Source organism: Canis lupus, chromosome 2, assembly GCF_048164855.1.
Source record: "Canis lupus baileyi chromosome 2, mCanLup2.hap1, whole genome shotgun sequence".
In the NCBI taxonomy this organism is placed as follows: domain Eukaryota; kingdom Metazoa; phylum Chordata; class Mammalia; order Carnivora; family Canidae; genus Canis; species Canis lupus.
The window spans coordinates 65,828,362-65,845,899 of NC_132839.1; the positions used below are offsets into that span (position 1 = coordinate 65,828,362).

The following is a 17,538-nucleotide window of genomic DNA, read 5'->3' on the forward strand; positions in this document are numbered from 1 at the left end:
CAGGACAACCTTGGGTGACATCTGGAGACATTGTTGTCCCAGCGGGTGAGGCTGGGGACAGTGCTACTGGCATCTGTTGGTCGGGGGACCAGGGATGCTTATAAACACCTTGCAACACACAGGACAGCCCCTACAAGAAATAATATTCCAGCTCAAAACACTGATAGTGCCATAGTTGGGAAACTCTGGTCTTGCAAGGAGATTGGAGACACAAGCAGGTATGACTCCACATTATAAACATCGTGTTCCTAGTACAGATTTCCTGCCATCCGAAAGCTGAGCGTTCCTGTGAATACTTTCGTAACACAAAATGGCATAAAGAAAAGAAACAATTACCATTAATTTATATGGAAGATTTTTGGAGCCTTCCCATAACCCCCAAATCACCCTTCTTAGGCTTTCTGGTTACCATCGGACACATCTTGCTAACGAATGCACACAGTAGGTGGAGATGCTCAGACAGCACAGAGCTCTGGTGCTCGACCCTGACATGCTGGGTGTGATTCCCGGGGAAGGTGCTTGGAGGTGCCAGTCTCGCTGTCTCTGCAAAATCAACAAGGAGAGATGTTTTCACTTTTCTCCTTTCCTCATGAAAGCAAGAATCCTTTATGTTAGTGAAAACTGGTACTAATGTTCGTTCTTCCGTAAAGGCAGAGATGACAAAAAAAAAATTTGTCAGAGATGACAAAAAACTTTCGGAAAGTGGGGGGTGGGGTGGGTTGGTGGAGGCGCCTGTAGCGTTAAATACCCAGTCCGTGCTGACTGCCTTTGTACCCAGGACTACTGGTGGGGGGACTTTGAATAGCAGGAAGACATGTCCCCAGAAATCAATACCTATTTGAGGTCAAGGATGACAAGGGGGCAGGAGAGACCACAGATGGCTTTCCAAGGGAGGAAATCCTGCAGCAGGAGGAAAATGCAGGTGAAAAGGGGAAATTTGTGGAGCCTACCCTCACAACCCCTTCTGCTTCTTTGAATTTAGATATTAAGTCATTGCTAGGAGGCGGAATTCATGACGAGCTGAGACCCAAAGTGATCCCCGTGCTTGATGACATCAAGGCCATGGCTGAAGGTAAGTCCTGTGCTAGAAATGGGCACAAGAGTGTTTGCCCTGGAAGTCTCTGGCTTCCCAGGATCACGCTCCCCATTCTTCTGTTCCCCAGATGTGGGCATGTCAACAGACCAGTTAGAGACACACAGCCTCGCAGTGTTTTGTTTTGGTTTGCTGTTTTCTTTTTTTAAAAACCAAACCAAACAAAACAAAACAAAAAACAACAAAAAAAGCTTGTGCCAAAGAGGTTGTACTAATTGTCTAAAAGTCCTTTGAGGTAATCACAGCAGGATGTGATAGGAGCTTGCCACCTGTTTCTGTAAAGGCAGTTATCAGAAGGCAGCCGTGCTTGTCCGGCTAGCTGGCATCTGCGGCTCCTTCCACTCGGTGACTGACCACAGAGTTACGGACAGTTGCAGCAGGGACCCTGTGGCCCACAAAGCCTACAATATTTCCCATCAGCCCTTTGCAGAAAAAGGTTGTCGACTCTTGCTATAGAAGATGAGTAACCTAGAGTTTCTGGGTATGTCTATTGGTCTCTGGGTATGCCTATTGGTTACTCTTTCCTGCCCCGCCCCCCGCATTGGAAAGAACAACTTTTAGAAAAGAGGAATGTAGAGAGGTATCTTCCGACCCACTGTTGATGATTTAAGGGAGCAGATGTGCTGATTTTAAGAAACAACATATTCAGTTGCAATGAAAATAAGACTCCTAGGCTCTTCCAAATGTTGAGGCGATATCTGTGTTCAGCATCTGATAGAATAATTTCATCTACGTATCGCATTTGTCATCCTGCCACTGTGAATTTTACTGTCGTGAGCCAGGATTCCCGACAAAACAGTCCACAAAGGAAGGACTTGTGTAGAAGCTGGAAAGTTAAGCCTGTTCCTTTTGGCATTCCTCCCTGCCACCCTCGTCCCCTCCGTAGAGTTAAAAGACTCAGATGGATGTACGAAAATAGATGGTACACAGAACAGGCCAGGAGTCGGTAAAATTAATTTTAACCAACTGATTAGTCATCCCTTGCTCTTCACCTTGACCCAGCAGTGGAACTACTACACCTGGAAGATGCGTCCTCTGCCATGGATGCCTTAGATACCTCCCTGGCCCCTGCTCTCCTCATCACCAACCGTGTCCTTCCAATGCAAGGAAACTGAGGCCCACAGAAGGGATGTGACTACAAATACCCATGCCTCCTGCCTTCCTCTTAGATTTTTACATGTAGCTCCTTCTTTCCTCATTCCTTCCTTTCTCCTTTCTTCCCTTCCTTCCTTCCATACCTGGTCCCTGCCTATCCCTCTAGTCCACTTCCCATCTCAACCCTCCAACCCCTAAACCTTTCCTTCCAAGCCATGAATCTCAGTGTTTATTCTCCTGCAGATCTCTGCAGGCATAATTCTCTCTCAGACCCTTGTATTGGGTGTGCTTCCTTGGCCTGAAATGCCACAGGCTCTTTCTGACAGCATCTCACCTACCTACCAGACCACAGAGAAGTGCTCTGTTGTCTACAAGCTTCTCCTCATGTCTCATCTCCTCCTTTGCCCATAATAGAGCACGACAGCCCCCTGATTTCTGTTCCTTACTTTATGACTCTAAAATATGGCTCATTTGTAGTATTTACAGCATTGCCCCTCTTTGTTAGGCAATGAGCTCCTTAAGGACGAGACCTGTTGATTTTGTTCATGTCTTAATTCCCCTGGCTTGTGTCTGGAGACACCCAGTACAGTGTCTGGCTTGGAGCAGATTGTCATTTCTTGAACGAATAAAGGCTGGCAGACCTTACCTTAATTTTCTAAGTGTAGGATACTGTTACTTCGCTGATTATGGAGTAGAAATGGATTATATTCTTTCATTCATCATCCTGCTTCAGTTGCTAGGCAACTCCTTTGACTTTACAAGCTTCCTGATCTTTTACTTTATGTCTGTAGTCATTTGATTTTGGGTTTTTTTTAGTTGCCCTTCATGCGCTTCGTGGATTTATCTATCTATTCAAATCAGATTATAGCTGTTTTCATTTGCTTTGGGAATTTTGCAGATAATTCTGATACTTAGAGATCTTTTGGAGGTGCCATTGTTGTGATATCAATGCCAAAGATCCTTTAAGTGTTTTAAACAGCAGGAAATATAGCACACACGACAAGAAAGTGGAGTATGGCGGTTCCAAATTTAGCTGCTTCAGGAGTTCGACAACACCGTCAAGGAGCCCCTCACTGCCTTGCTGAGTCCTGTGGCTAGCAGGAGGTATTATTTAACCAACCAACAGGAACAGACTGTGAAAGGAGGTGGGGGGCCCACTGGGAGAGTCATCACTCCTGTAAGATACTGAACCTGCACTTCTCACGTCTTCGCCATCACTCTTGCTGATTATCCTCCATGTCCCCTCATTATAGTTTCACATATTTGCACTTCACCAAGGGATTAATGATGAGTTGGGCTGGCTCTGTGACCTTTACAATCAAATGTCTCCAGTTATGGCTCTTCTCTTAGGAGCATCTTTTGAGTAATCATGTGTCATTTCCCCAACACATATGGAAAATCTGTCTCTATCTGGCTTTCAACTAAGGGGATTATTTGCTCTTGTAACTAACACTGGCTTCAGGTAAGGCTTGATCTAGTGGTGAGATTCTTTCCACCAAGCTGTTCCCTACAATGCCTGTATCATTCTAACACAAACTCCCCTTGTAATTGCAAGAGGGCTAACACCAGCCACATTGCTCTTCCTCCTCAACCAGATTTCTCTCCAGTTGGGCCACCTGGGATTCCACAGCCATCTGTGGTCACCAGTGTGACCCAGGGGAGATGGGCTGGCTGAGGATATCCAGGGCCCACTCCTTAAATGAGAAGTGGGACATGTGTCATCCAAACACAGGTCTGCTGAAGCACAGGAGTCAGGGGACATGGTTTCTGAGATGTCAACCAACAAAGGCCATAGCAAGTATTTATAGAAATCATTAGCCATAAAGTAATATTTAGAAAACTTTTGAGTGTCGAGGGCCTGCCACATGTCAGGTGCTTTTCCTAAATCCTGTTAGTACTCACAAGAGTTCTGTGTGATCAGTACAGTCACCTCCATTTTACCAACTCAAGGCAGTAAGGCTCAGAGATCAAGTAACCAAGACCAGGTAGCCAAGAAGTGGTGGAGTTGGGATTCAGATGCAGTTCTGACTATGAAGCCTGTGCAGCCTGGTCCACACTAGATGGTATTTGGGTACGAACACCATTTGAGTATTAATATGTAGGGTGCTTCTGTACTGTCCATGGCAAGACAGCACAGAGTAACTTTGGAGGAGGAGTTAGAAATCTAGAGTTCAGGAGCTCGTACAGCCACAGGATGATTCCAGGCATTTGGAAAATTTGTCTTTCAAGATCTCCAGCTCCAAAATCATGTGATGCTAAATTCTGTGCGAAAATACATGAATGATGCAGTGTGGTTGCTGTGTACCTTTACTTTTAACCCATGATTTGCCCAATTTTTAATGTTTGAATTATACCTTTTTTTGGATTAGAGACAACTAAAACAGATTTTAGTTGTTGCTTCAGGGCTTCCTACATTAATGTTAAAGTTTTATTTTTTTTTAAATAGCCTGAACAAGTTAAAGTTCAGCCCCTGGTGTTGCCAGAACTTCTTATAATATGATTAATAAACTGCTTTGACAATTTTTTTTTTTTTTTTTTGTCCTTGAAAGGGTGCACCCTTCCTGGAGGTACTGGATACCAGGTCAATGTGTGGAGCCGATGGAGGAAATTCTCATTCCATCTCCCCACTCCAAAAAACTATTTAATGTGTTGTCCTCAGATAGAGGACATATCAGATATTAAATTGTTAAGAACAGATCCTATACTGGGTCTTAGCCAAAAGGCTGAGAATTGATGCTTTGACAAAATTTTTGCTAAAAATCCTTTGAGGCTTTACATGTTTAGTGGCTTTGGAGAGAGCAGAAACATGCAAAATGATTCGTGTAAATCTTATTTGAGCTGCAGATCAGGACCCACAAAGGAAATGTGCTATGAGCTGGTAAAATGTTAATCAACTAAAATTGAGAATCTGAAATATCTTTCCACTGACTTCAGATACATAATATATGTGATCTTGCTAAGTCTGGAATGACTCCCAGAGTTGTAACCCAGTAGATATTTTATAGACATCAAATACTTTGAAGCCTTTGGAAAAAAATATATGTGTATTACCTCCGAGTCTTTCTTGGCACATGACAAAATATTTACCATAACCCGGGATGTCTGTAGACTGTGCTTAAATGGACACGTGTATTCTGGGCCATCAATTTCACCCATCATTCTAGGCTGTTGTTGCTTGTCTCTTGCCTTAAAATACCTTATCTTAAAATGGAAAGGACTATGAGAGGTAGACTACATTAAAATGTGAAGCATGTGTTGTGTGATGGGAGGCGTACTTTGGTACACTCCCTTGCATTCTGTTGTGTGTTTTTAGCTGCAACCTTGTTCTTTGTTTCTAGTAGACATTCACTGAGCCTCTAAAATGAGCCATGCTTTGCTGATAATTCTGGGAGGTAGATGCAAGAGATGAAAAACTGACACCCAGAGTGATTCTCTGACAGAGTCTTAAATATTATATCTCCAATACTGTTAAGACATGACTGGGCCACAATTCAAGAGGAAAGACTGAAGCAGATGCTAAGATTTCATATCTAGATAAGGTGACAGAATTTGGGGCCAGTGGTCATACCATCCAATCCTGGAAGCGTCCTCAGGTCTCATGGTAAACCATCAAAGTTAGGCTGCGGTGCCATCTTGGGTGACACAGGCAATGCACCTCTTAAGAGCAGACCTGCCAGGACTTGGCCTAGAATCATCAGCTCTCATAGTAACCAAGAGATGACCCAACCAGCTTCCCAATTTACAGAGGAGATCCCCCCGAGGTGTAAGAGTTTGCTAAAGATGCTATAACAAGGTGATCACAGAATTGGGATAAGACCTCAGGCGAGATCCCACAACACGAGGCATTAAATTGCATATGTGTGCATGTGTGCATGCGTGTGTGCACATGCGTGTGCATGTACGTGCTGCTTTAGCACTCAGTTTTTATGAGGTTGCCAGGGAAAGTTGGGGAAACTGACTTTTAAGGGCATTCACACTTTTCCTTGCAACACCCAAGTGTGGCTTGATGCTCTGCCATCTGTTCTGTGAGCCTGGAAGACTTGCTGGCTTAGAAGAAAACCACTGCCCTCTGATTTAAATTTCACATCTTTTACTGCTGTGGCTTTAAGTCACTGTGGAAAAGAGTTGTAATTCGTTACCTCCCTGGTCATGAATACACAGCTCTACACCTCAGAAAAGTGAGGAGGATACCAAACAATTATCAAGGATTTCCTAGCATAAGAATGTATCCTGGGCTGTGAGGCTTCCCAAATAAAACAGATGGATTCACTGCCATTGAGGAATCTCAATCCGATCATTCTAATGCCCACATTCCATGATGCATGTGGTGGTGGTTTCACCATTTTCAGATGAGAAAATTGCTAAAAATCTTTCAGGAATCTGTTTCCAGTGACCAGTGAGTAGCAAGGCTGGGATCTACACCTAGACTTGCGTGAATCCAAAACCATGCTCTGTTTAATTCCAGCTCTCTGAAGCTCCATAGTTAAGCTATATCTGGGTGTGATCAGTTTTTACGTGGGGTTAAAACTATTTGGGTTTGAAGGTGCTAGCTTGTCTGGGCTGGCCTCTTCAACGCTGGACAATTCTAGGGTAGTGATGCTTTGTCCTGCCATTGCCGTTCTTGTGCTGGCCAGTTAATGCTGCACCTAGGTGTCCCCCTTGCATTGCTGGGTTAGTTCTTGCTCCTTCTTCTTGTCTGAAAGGCCTCAGGCAGGAAAGCTGAGCTGGCTAAGGTAGCAGGGCAAGGAGGCCAACAATGTCCTGTATTCTCCTAGAGGGATCCTCTGGTTGCCTTCCAATGTCTAAGCCCAGCTCAAGTTCTTTAAGGGTACTTTGTAGATTAGAAGGAATTTCACCATTGCCAGCCAAGTGGGTGCCTCTATTCTGAAGCAAGGTGTGTCTCTACAGCAATCAAAGAGACCAGAGAAGCCCTGTTGAACGTGAACAACACCTTAAAGGAGCTGAAGATGTCAACTGCACAACTGAACACCAGCCTCAGTGATGTTAAAAGGAATCTGGAGCAATCACTCAATGATCCCATGTGCTCTGTCCCTCCAGTGGCTACAACTTGCAACAACATCAGAATGTCTCTAGGCCAACTGGATGACAATACCAACCTGGGTCAGGTGAGGAGGTGCTACAGTGCAGTGTCATTGGGACACCTGTCAGATGTATGGTGGCTTGGGTCTCCGCTGGCCTCCCTGGTTCTATAATTGCCACATTGGCATGGCTGCAGCAGGAGAGAAGGAATAATGGGAAACCTCTCCTTAAGTGTTCTCTGCAGTTGATTTGGTGGAACTGACCAGAATGAATTCAGCCTTAAAAAGAAAAAAGGGAGCAGAATGCATTTTTGTAGACCTCTAAAAATTAAAATATATTTTCAAATGACATTTGTAGTGTATTAACTATGTATGCCTAAATATAAGGTAGTTCCCCATATTCCAAAGAGAAAATTATGGGGAAAAAAGAATTTAGAGCAACTTGAATATATAAAGAAACAACTCAACAAAGAGAACTTAAGCTAAGATATAGATAAAATAATCATGTCTATTTATGATATTTAATGTATCAAGATAGTGGTGTATATGTGCCACATCTTTTATAAAACAATATTTTAGTATGGCCGTACTCTTCTCACTTCCTATCTCATGGGTCAATATTATGCAGATCCTTCTCCTTCAGCCTCTTTGTGTATGAATCTACCACCATCACTGTGGTCATCAGTGCATGGCTTTTCAGAGGCTGGGATCTTCACTTGCATTTAAATTGTTTCAGATCAAAAAATTAAATTAAAAAATTTTTGGAGACCAGGTCTTTTGGGTTTAACTTTTTATTCTGGTGTCCTTTCAAGCACACAGAAAATTTGCAAGAATGGTACAAGGAACCCTGTTTACACTCTTTACCCAGAGTCACCAATTGCCAGCCTTTTGCTGCATTTGCTTTATCATATTGTATCTGTTTATCAACCTGTGTAGCTACCATCTACTCACATTATCATTTCTATGTATAAAATACTATGTATTTTGTGTTTTTCTCAATCACTTGGCAGTAGGTTGCAAACTATGTCCTTTTACCCCTAAATATTTCAGTACATTTTCTAACCATACACAACCTTTCTACAGTTCTCAAAATTAGGACATGTAACACTGACCCAATAGTACCATCCATGGTTTATATTCAAATTTTGCTGATTTTCCTAAAAAACTGACTTTATAGCTGTTTTTTCTTTCTCCAGTCTAAGGACCACTCCAGGGTCGCACACAGTCTTTTGCTGTCATGTCTGTTTGATTCCTTCAATCTGGGACAGTCCACTGCCTCTTATTCTCCTTTTTGACATCGACCATTTATTTTATAGAAGGACCTTCAATTTAAGTTTATCTGTGTTCCCTCATGATTAGATTTGAGTTATGCATATTTGCCAGGAATATCACAAGAGTGATATTGTGTCCTTCTTGGCACATCATGTCAGAAGGTCCATGACGTTTGTCCCTGTCTTGGCAAGAGAACACTGTAAATCCATATACAATGCTGTAAACGAAAAATGTATTCCAGACCACTCACCCACTTGGCTGTATTATTTTTAAACATATTTTTTTAAAGGTTGTTTACAATTTTACTCAACAGTATTCAGTATCTGAAATTATAGGTCACACACATTTGATCTGTGTTAAGTTTCTTTCCCCAATTTTTGCCAACTGCAACAGGAATGCTCCAAACATCTAAAATGTAATGCCTATAGAATATGTGTATACTTACTTTAGCTTAGAGTATCCTCTAAGCTAAATATCTTTTTCCCCAAATAACAGTCTGTTGTTCAAAAGAAATTTAAATCATACCATATAACATTTGGGACTTTGGGACTTGGGTATAAGATGATTCCCTTTTTTATGACAAATAATGTTGCTAGTAACCACCTTGCCTTATACTTTGTTTTATGAATTTTCAGCTCCCATCTTTGGATAAGCAAATTGATAATATTAATAATGTTCTTCAAACAGATTTGTCCAGCCTGGTCCAAAAGGTATGTTTTTTAGAAAAAAAAATTACAGTAGTTTGTTTTACGGCATTTTAAAGGGTAGACTAGTACATAAGAAAAGAAGTAACTGCAAAAAAGTGTGAAATTTTGAAAAGGGTGCCAAAATTTTGCCAAGAAGGGTGTTGTTAACAATTATCCTCCAGGTAATTTTGCTCATTCCACTTCAAGAAATTTGTATCAAGCATCCGTTGTGTGCAAAGCACCATGCTGGAGATAAAAAGCAAAACATGATCTTGCCTTTCTGGGACTCAGAATCTGGTGGGTGTAGTGCTGAACCCCATACTGACTCTGACGCAAGGTGCCCTCCCACTCTGCATGAGTCAGTCCTGTTGCTTTGTCTCCTCCCCCTTCTGCTCATTCACACATGCTGAGGGCTATGTCTGTCATTCTCTCCTTCACCTCGCTACTTAGGCTACCAAGTACTAGCTTCTTAAAGTATTCAGTATCACTTTCTAGATTGATTGGTTGATTGATTTGAGAGACAGAGAGAGAGAGAGAGAGTGTGTACGTAAGTAGGGGGAGGGGCAGAGGGAGAGGGAGAGAGAGAATCTCAAGTAGACTCCCCTGTGGGAATGCCTGGGTAGCTCAGTGGTTTAGTGCCTGCCTTCAGCCCAGGGCGTGATCCTGGAGTCCCAGGATCAAGTCCCACATTGAGCTCCCAGCATGGAGCCTGCTTCTCCCTCTGCCTATGTCTCTGCCTCTCTCTCTCTCTCTCTCATGAATAAATAAATAAAATATTTTAAAAAAAGACTCCCCTGTGAGCTCAGAAGCTAACATAGGGCTCCATCATACCATTCCAAGATCATGATCTGAGCCAAAATCAAGAGTCAGACTCTTCGCCAACTGAACCACCCTTGTGCCCCCAGTATCGCTTTCTCAATGAAGCCTTTCCTGGGCATCTTGACCAAGTCACATCCTTTTAAATACATTCTTCCAGCACCACACATATTCTTTGTTAATGTCCTCATGACTGCAATTATTGCTTTAATGTCTCTATCGTCCCACTGGAGTGTAAACCCTAAAAAGAACAAGAGCTATGTTGGTCTAGCACATCATTATTTCCCTGATAGCCTACCAGTTATTGCTGTTTCTTTAGCCTATATGTTGAGTGCACAATAAATATTCCTTTGTAGATTATGATTTGATGAGAGTGCCCTGGGCCTGCAGGGCACTTGACTCTGACTTTGAGCATGGGTATAAAAAGATCATCAGTTATCTATTAAACACCTACTTACTGACAAAATTAAACATCACCTCCAACAAGTCATGAGAAACTCTTGGTCTTTCCATTCCAGTGTCCCCTCATTTGTTAAATGAGGGACTTGACCCAGGAGATCTGTAAGGCCCCTTCGGCCATAAAACCTCTTACAGTGAGTGACCACCACAAGTCCAAATGCAGATAAATGCAGAGGGGTCAGGTGTACACTAATCCAACAAGCACCCGTGTGCTGGTAGCTTAGTTACCGCTGAGGAAACAGAAGTGGTGGATGTTCTTTTCCTGGCATTGACGTTACCATGCCAAACTGTACACTTGCTGGCACCATAAATCTTATAACGTCTATAACCTAGATCGGAGTGCTCTAAAAGCCTATCACAGGCTGGGTAGCTTCTCAACAAGAGAAATTTATTTCTCAGTTCTGGCAGCTGGAAGTCCAAGATTAGGGGGTCAGCACGATCGAGTTCTAGCAAGAGACCCTTCAAGAGGCTTCACTCTCCTGACCTAATCACCTCCAGAAGGCCCCACCTCCTCATACCATCACTCATGTTCAGGATTAGGATTTCAGTGTGTGATGCCAGGGACAGGAGGCAGGGCTATGCAGACATTCAGTCCATAACAAGCTGTAATTGATACAGTGTTCCCCAGCAGATGGCTAAATACACCAGCAGACAGCTAAGAAACACAAAATAAACCACTTCCAGAGGAAACGCTGTCTGTTCAGTTGAATTACTTGGAAATAATGACATCTTCTTATCCCAGATTTAGCCCCAAAATGACATAGCTTGGCTTGGCTGTTTTTGTTTTCACTTTAGTCTCACTAAAATGTGTATCCTCTATAAGCTGTGTGTTCTGTGAGACTAGACTTAGTTAACTGCCATGACTCTTGTTTCGTTAACAAACTGACTCTTGTTTTGGAAACTCACTTTCTACCTGCATGAGGATCATTGTACAGATCAGAGCTTCTCAACATCAGCACTGTTGACATTGTTGATAATTTCCTGTGGTGGAGGTTGTCCCATGTTTTTGGGCTATTTACTAACACCCAGGTCCCTGATCACCCAGGGCCACTGTCGTGATGACCAGAACATCTCCAGACATTGCCGAATGTCTCCTGGAGGACAAAATCCCCTCCCCCCCATTGAGAAATGCTAGTATAGATGACATGAGTTAAAAGTTTAAAAGCAGAAGACTTTTAGCAGGATCTTTGATAGATACAATTTAAAGAGAAAGCCCTCTCTAAAGGGGAATTTTTTAGTGATCTTTTGATGGCCATATGGTTATGATTTCAGGCTTAATATGACTGTTAACATTATTACTTTGCTTCTCTATTCCACACTTTGCTGAAAACTGAGTACTTGTTAATTGCCTTTCTACTCACTATGTATATCAATTTACTTTGAACTATTTTCTAGGGCTATAAATCCTTTAATGATATTCCTGAGATGGTGCAAAATCAAACCACAGACATCGTATCAGGTGAGAATCAGAGTTTGAACTCATTTTGTTTCTCTCTGTGTTAAGAATTAGATAATTAATACCAAAAAAATCATATTGTTAAGAACTATACTTTTTCCCCCTCTTAAAAATAATCTCTCACTAATCTGGAAAATTAAATGAGCATCAGAGCTTTCTAAATGTGCCATCTTCACACAGTGATTTAGATTTTAAGAAATAATAATCCTCTTGAACTCTGATTAATATCATCCTGCTAGGTGGAGGCTGCAAGATCAAGGGCCACACTGTAGTGATGAGTCCTTGTCGTTGTCATGAACTGTCAAAGCTAAGGACAGCCATAGATGAACTAGGGAGGTCACACTTTGATTGGTTTCACTGGGGGAAAACTGTAGGTTATTATATTTTCTTTAAAAAAAAGTGAAAAAAGTTTTCCCAGGGATACTATGTATAAGGATTTGTCTTTTTAGGAAAATATTTATCTGCCTTCCAATGCTGCTGTAATGGTATCTTAGGCTCTTAAGATTGCTTATGATTTTGGAGAAGCAAGACTGATATTTGGGAGAATTCTACTAGTCTTAAATGATTGAATCACACTGTATTTGGGTTATGATATTTGGGGTAAATGTGCAGAGAAAGAGTGAGGTGTAAACAGTTTTTTGTGTAGCAATGACAATCGACGTGGGTTATTTGCTTAAAGAAGAAATCTCTGAAGCTATATGAGATTTTTCTCCTTTTAAATCATCTTCCCTGTGCTTCCTTTTATCTGTTGACCAAGCAGTTTTAAAATGTTGTGTTAGAAATATTTGATTTTTTTTCCTGTAATAGTGTTCTCTCAATCCATTAAGGCTTCGGGTGAAAAGCATTTCACATAGTGCTTTAGATGTTTTGTGGGTTCCTTTTTGTTTCACCTAAGATTCTACTTTAAAATATTAGGATATTAAAGATGAAGTTCTCAGTTTCCTATGCTAGCCTCTGAAGGCTAACACATGCTGTGTGTCTGATAGCCACCTGCTTACTAATTTCTGTGTTTACTTTTTTTTTGTTCCCCCTTTCTGGACCTCTTCTGCCAATACATGCAGCCCTCCCCTGTAAGTCTGGCAAAGCAAGGTGTGCAGTATGCGTGAGCGAGGTCCATTGCACACAGTGTCATTGCCTAAACACAAGCCAGAGTTTTCCCAGGTCTGGGCGGGTATCAACTCCATTAGCCTGAATATCCATTGCTTATTTTCATGTCTTTCCAAAAAAATAAAAACCCTTTGCTCCCATGTTTTGATCACTCGGCCCTACCCTGCACACATATCTTGAGTGCCTACTGTGTGCCAGGCTCTGCTGGGCTTAGGGGGTGGGAGATGAATAAAGCATGATCCCTGCCGGCCCTTCAGCTGGGCATGTAAACAGATGCATTTTCCCACACTCTAGAGACATGACAAGGTATGTGCAAGGGATCCAAGGTGGGAAAGGCTAGTGGAATGCTTCCTGGAGGAAGCAACATCTAAACTAGACCCCGAGGGAAGTATTTGGGGAGAGAGGACGCCGGCCATGATGGTCACCCAAGCTGGCAGGGCCAGGGAGTTCTGTCATATGGGAGGGCAGGACAGCCTGAGAAGCAGAAAAAACCTATTTCTGATTCTAGGGAATGTTCATAGGTGAGGGAGAGTCTGCAAACCACATCTCTCAAACTCCCAAAAATCCTAGAGGTAAAGAAGAGATCCACCAAGTCACCTTGTTGAGGATCCTCAGGCTTTTGGACACAGGTGGAAGAGAATTGAGACACTGTGGGTAGTCTTCTCCTAGGAGCTCTGTGTGAACAACACACTTTGAAAAAGATCCCCACCATCTTATGTAATTCCATTTGATTCATGCAACCATCTGCCATCCGAAATTCACCAGGAGCCCTGGGATCACATTGTGAGAACAGTTCACCTTGTCTCTGCTGCTGCAAAGAGATTTATCTCCCTTTTCAGGATCAGTGAACACTTAACTGATTAGCACGTTCTTAGGACATCTGTGTCAAGAATCACTGTGGATAGTGGCAACTTCATACCTGTGTGAGCACTGAGTTAGGTGATGCCCATGTCCTAGGTAACCTTGATCCCAGGACTTGTCACAGTGGACACACTTCCCAGAAACTTAGAACTTATCTTCTCTCAGAAAGGTTAGGATGGATATTACTAAGAAACTCTTTGACCACTGGGAATACATTGCTATCTACATATGAGAGACACAGGTGTACTTTAACAAGTCTTAATTTGTAGGAGTCACATACAGTTTGAACAAAAATGTCGCCCGGGGCTCGCTTGTTCAAAAAATGGTTCCTGGTGAATTATAGTGTTCCTGAATGCTATTCCTTATTAAATTTATTTTTTCCAAAATCATTTAACCGAAGCTTTGGAGTTAGACAAACCCGGGGTTCAATCCTATTTCTAGCACTTTCTGGAAAAAAAAAAAGACCTATAGGCAAGTAGTTTAACCTCAATAGCCTTCTGGCTCACTTCATAAAATAGGAATAAGAATATCTACCCCAGTGGGATAAATGAGTTAACATTTATAAAAGTGCCTGGTCTGTGGTAGGCATGCCATATGTTTTAGTCACCAAGGTTCATTCTATTTCTTTAGTGAAATAAGTAGCAGAGGAAAACTCTGGCTTGACTTCAGCACCATGTCATTAAAAGTCAACGCTCATAGCTTGCCGTTTTGTTAAGTAATTGCTCTTTGATGGTCTTGGCTACATTCATGCTTGTTGTAGAACCTTTCCACGTTTGAAACACATACATAACATGGGGAAAACTCAAAAAGTGGTTGAAGCTCTTCATTTTTGTTCCAAAAACAAAGTTTCTGTTTCCCCGTAGTTTTGAAAATGCATAACCTGGATATATTTGTTTTCAGATGTCAAAAGGACCTTGAATTCCCTTGGCTCAGATATTGAAAATATGAGCGAACAGATTCCTATTCAGGATAAGCTGTCAGATTTCATAGGTTATATTAATGACACTGAAACTTACATTCACCGCAATTTGCCCACGTTGGAAGAGTATGATTCGTACAGGTGAGTGCCCCCCTGGAGCTGGCAAACTAGAGAGCTAACCTTGCTCTGGAACAGAATAGAAATCTGATATGATAACTAGGATCATCATCTTATGAGAGAAGATCGTACAAAGAGCCCATAGCCCGATAGGTGTTAACCCTAGTTTATGTTTATTTAAAAAGTTGGAGTGCTCGCTTTGGCAGTGCATATACTAAAGTTGGAACTAGACAAGAAAGATTAGCATGGACCTGCACAAGGATGGTATGCAAACTCATATATTATGTATTTTTTAAAAATGGCTCAAGAAAGTTCTTGAGCCTAGTAGTCAGTAACTTGCCATTTTGACATCATTAATGGCTTCTAGAATCTTAGTCATAACTATCTAACACATGTAAAATTATTTTAAAGCCCGAAAGTAATTAAGGAGAGCATTTGAATAATATTCTTCTTTTCATTGGCTTAAAAAATAAACATGTAGAGCTTTGTTCTCACAGAAAGATTTTCCTTGAAACGAGTAAATTGCTCAAGAGCTCAGGGAAGCAGCTGTGGTCCTCAGCTGTTGATTGCTGCATTAGAAAATGTTAGCAGTGGGGTTTGGCCCTGGAGACGACAGTGGACATCTCAGGCGGGAGTGCTAGGGAGCCATGGACTCACAGACTTGAGGAATTTCAAGGACCACATGAGATAAGATGTGCTCTCCTCTCTGAAAGGCTCAGCCCCACCACCCATCACTTTCAGAATCATTCTTACAGCCCAAACTCATGGAGATTCCAGAGACTTTTCTTCCTATTCTGGTATTTGTTATGTAAGACCCCAAGATAAATAATAAAATGCTAACAATAATTGCTAGCATTTCACAAACAGTTGCATTGTGCCCTCCAAAGTGTGTTTCGTGGGATATCTCATAATACTCAAAAAAACAAACAAACAAAAAAAATCTGCCGTGTTGTGTCCTATTTGTAACCTTGTTTCACAGACAAGTTGAAGCTCAGAGGAGAGGAATAACCTTCACAAGGTCAGCAGCAATGTAGCAGAGATGGGTTTTCAACTCCCATCTGACTATGCTCTTAATTACTACCCTGTAATCATGAAGACATTTTCTTACTGCGGCTAGGCCATCCCAGCAGGTGTCAGGACAAACATAAGACAGACCCTTTCTCAATGAATTTACAATATCATTAGAGGTTAGAGTTTCACAAATGGAAAGATTGATACAATTATCTGTCTATACGACGGGCTCCCCCTGCCCTGAGAACTAGAAGCTTATTTTTAAAGGAAATCTAACCAAGCAGATGAAGCATGTATTAACTGCAAAAGATTTCTGAGGTTCCATGGCTCATGGTTCCAGTGTCTGGAACGAAATGCCACAGAATGGGTGCAGGTGGCTATTATAATTATCAAAATTGCTCTTAATTTAATTAAAAGCTTCAGTGGCAGTTTTTGTCGCAGAACTAAATTCTTTATTTTTTAGTGTTTTAAAGATTGGGAAGCATTTCTAGCCTTGAATGCTCCTCAGCTCCTGGAAAAGGTTGTTGTTCATTCCGGGAATGCCACTAAGACCTAATTGAGGATCCATTATCCTAAAATGTCTCACAGGACCATTACAAAACTGAGATTTGTATTCTACAGGCACTTGATTTAGGATGCTTGTAAATTCTAAAGTATTCAGCGCACTCCCCATGTAGAGTTTCTGGTTCAGCAAAGAACACGATGCCCCCTTTCCCTAATAATTCTTGCAACTACCAAGCATTTTAGAGAAAGACCAGGGAAAAGAGCCTGATATTTCTTTATCTGTTATCTAGTCATGATCTGTCCACATCTCGTCATCATTATAACAAGTGCTCACAGCATCGGGGACCTTGACAGGACTTACAGATCTGAAGGGGTACGGTTATCAGTAGCTTTGGAGAACCTGGGTAAACCCTGCTTTAGGAGCCCCACAGAAATGAAACAACAGAAGGAAGCAATCGTCTCCCGACCAGTGAGCGAGACAGAGTTCTTCAAAACCAAGATAAAAATTAAAATTTCCTGCTGGTTGGGTTGGAGGACTAGGGGTGAGAAGGGATCCTGTCACTACAGTGTTACTCTCCGAGGAATTAACAGGGGAATCTGATATTTGATTGCCAAGTATTTCTCACCTGCTCCAGCCCTAGTCTGACAGCTTTTGTGTTATAACAGTGCCACCTCTTTTATGTATAATAACACCGTGCTTGCTTCACCAGGTGGCTGGGTGGCCTGATTGTCTGCTGTTTGCTGACCCTCATAGTCGTCTTTTATTACCTGGGCTTGATGTGTGGCACATTTGGCTATGACCGGCATGCCACCCCGACCAGACGAGGCTGCGTCTCAAACACCGGGGGCATCTTTCTCATGGTGTGAGTGTTTGCTCTTCCTTGCCACGTGGGGGGTGAAAATGTAGGTGGGAGAGCAGATGGCACGAAGCCAGTGGCCTCTGCGCTGAGTGTTCTGGGTTCCAGTGGAGCAGGTATCCCCGTGTGATTGTACCTTTCGTCGGTTTGGGAAATCCCGCCAAGTGTAAAAAAGTAAAAGAAAACTCTAAATTGTTTGTACTTTGATAGACAAGCTGAAATGCAGCGTCTGTAGATGGTGGGCTG

At 42.1% G+C, this 17,538-nt stretch overlaps 1 protein-coding gene and 2 non-coding genes across 21 annotated transcripts in view; 2 read left to right on the forward strand and 1 right to left on the reverse strand.

Annotated features, from left to right (window-relative positions):
• Window positions 1-17,538, forward strand: part of PROM1 (prominin 1) — a 133,200-nt gene that overhangs the window by 88,387 nt on the left and 27,275 nt on the right. For all 19 annotated transcript variants that reach the window (XM_072804903.1, XM_072804978.1, XM_072805012.1 and 16 more), the window contains 6 exons: window positions 983-1,072; window positions 7,097-7,314; window positions 9,135-9,209; window positions 11,856-11,919; window positions 14,785-14,944; window positions 17,146-17,298. In XM_072804903.1, the coding sequence (XP_072661004.1) occupies window positions 983-1,072; window positions 7,097-7,314; window positions 9,135-9,209; window positions 11,856-11,919; window positions 14,785-14,944; window positions 17,146-17,298 (760 nt within the window). The remainder of the gene's footprint in view (window positions 1-982; window positions 1,073-7,096; window positions 7,315-9,134; window positions 9,210-11,855; window positions 11,920-14,784; window positions 14,945-17,145; window positions 17,299-17,538) is intronic.
• On the reverse strand, window positions 4,734-4,923 carry LOC140623893 (U2 spliceosomal RNA). The gene has a single exon (XR_012023429.1). It is a non-coding gene; the product is annotated as a U2 spliceosomal RNA (small nuclear RNA).
• LOC140623752 (U6 spliceosomal RNA) lies at window positions 15,111-15,213 on the forward strand. The gene has a single exon (XR_012023295.1). It is a non-coding gene; the product is annotated as a U6 spliceosomal RNA (small nuclear RNA).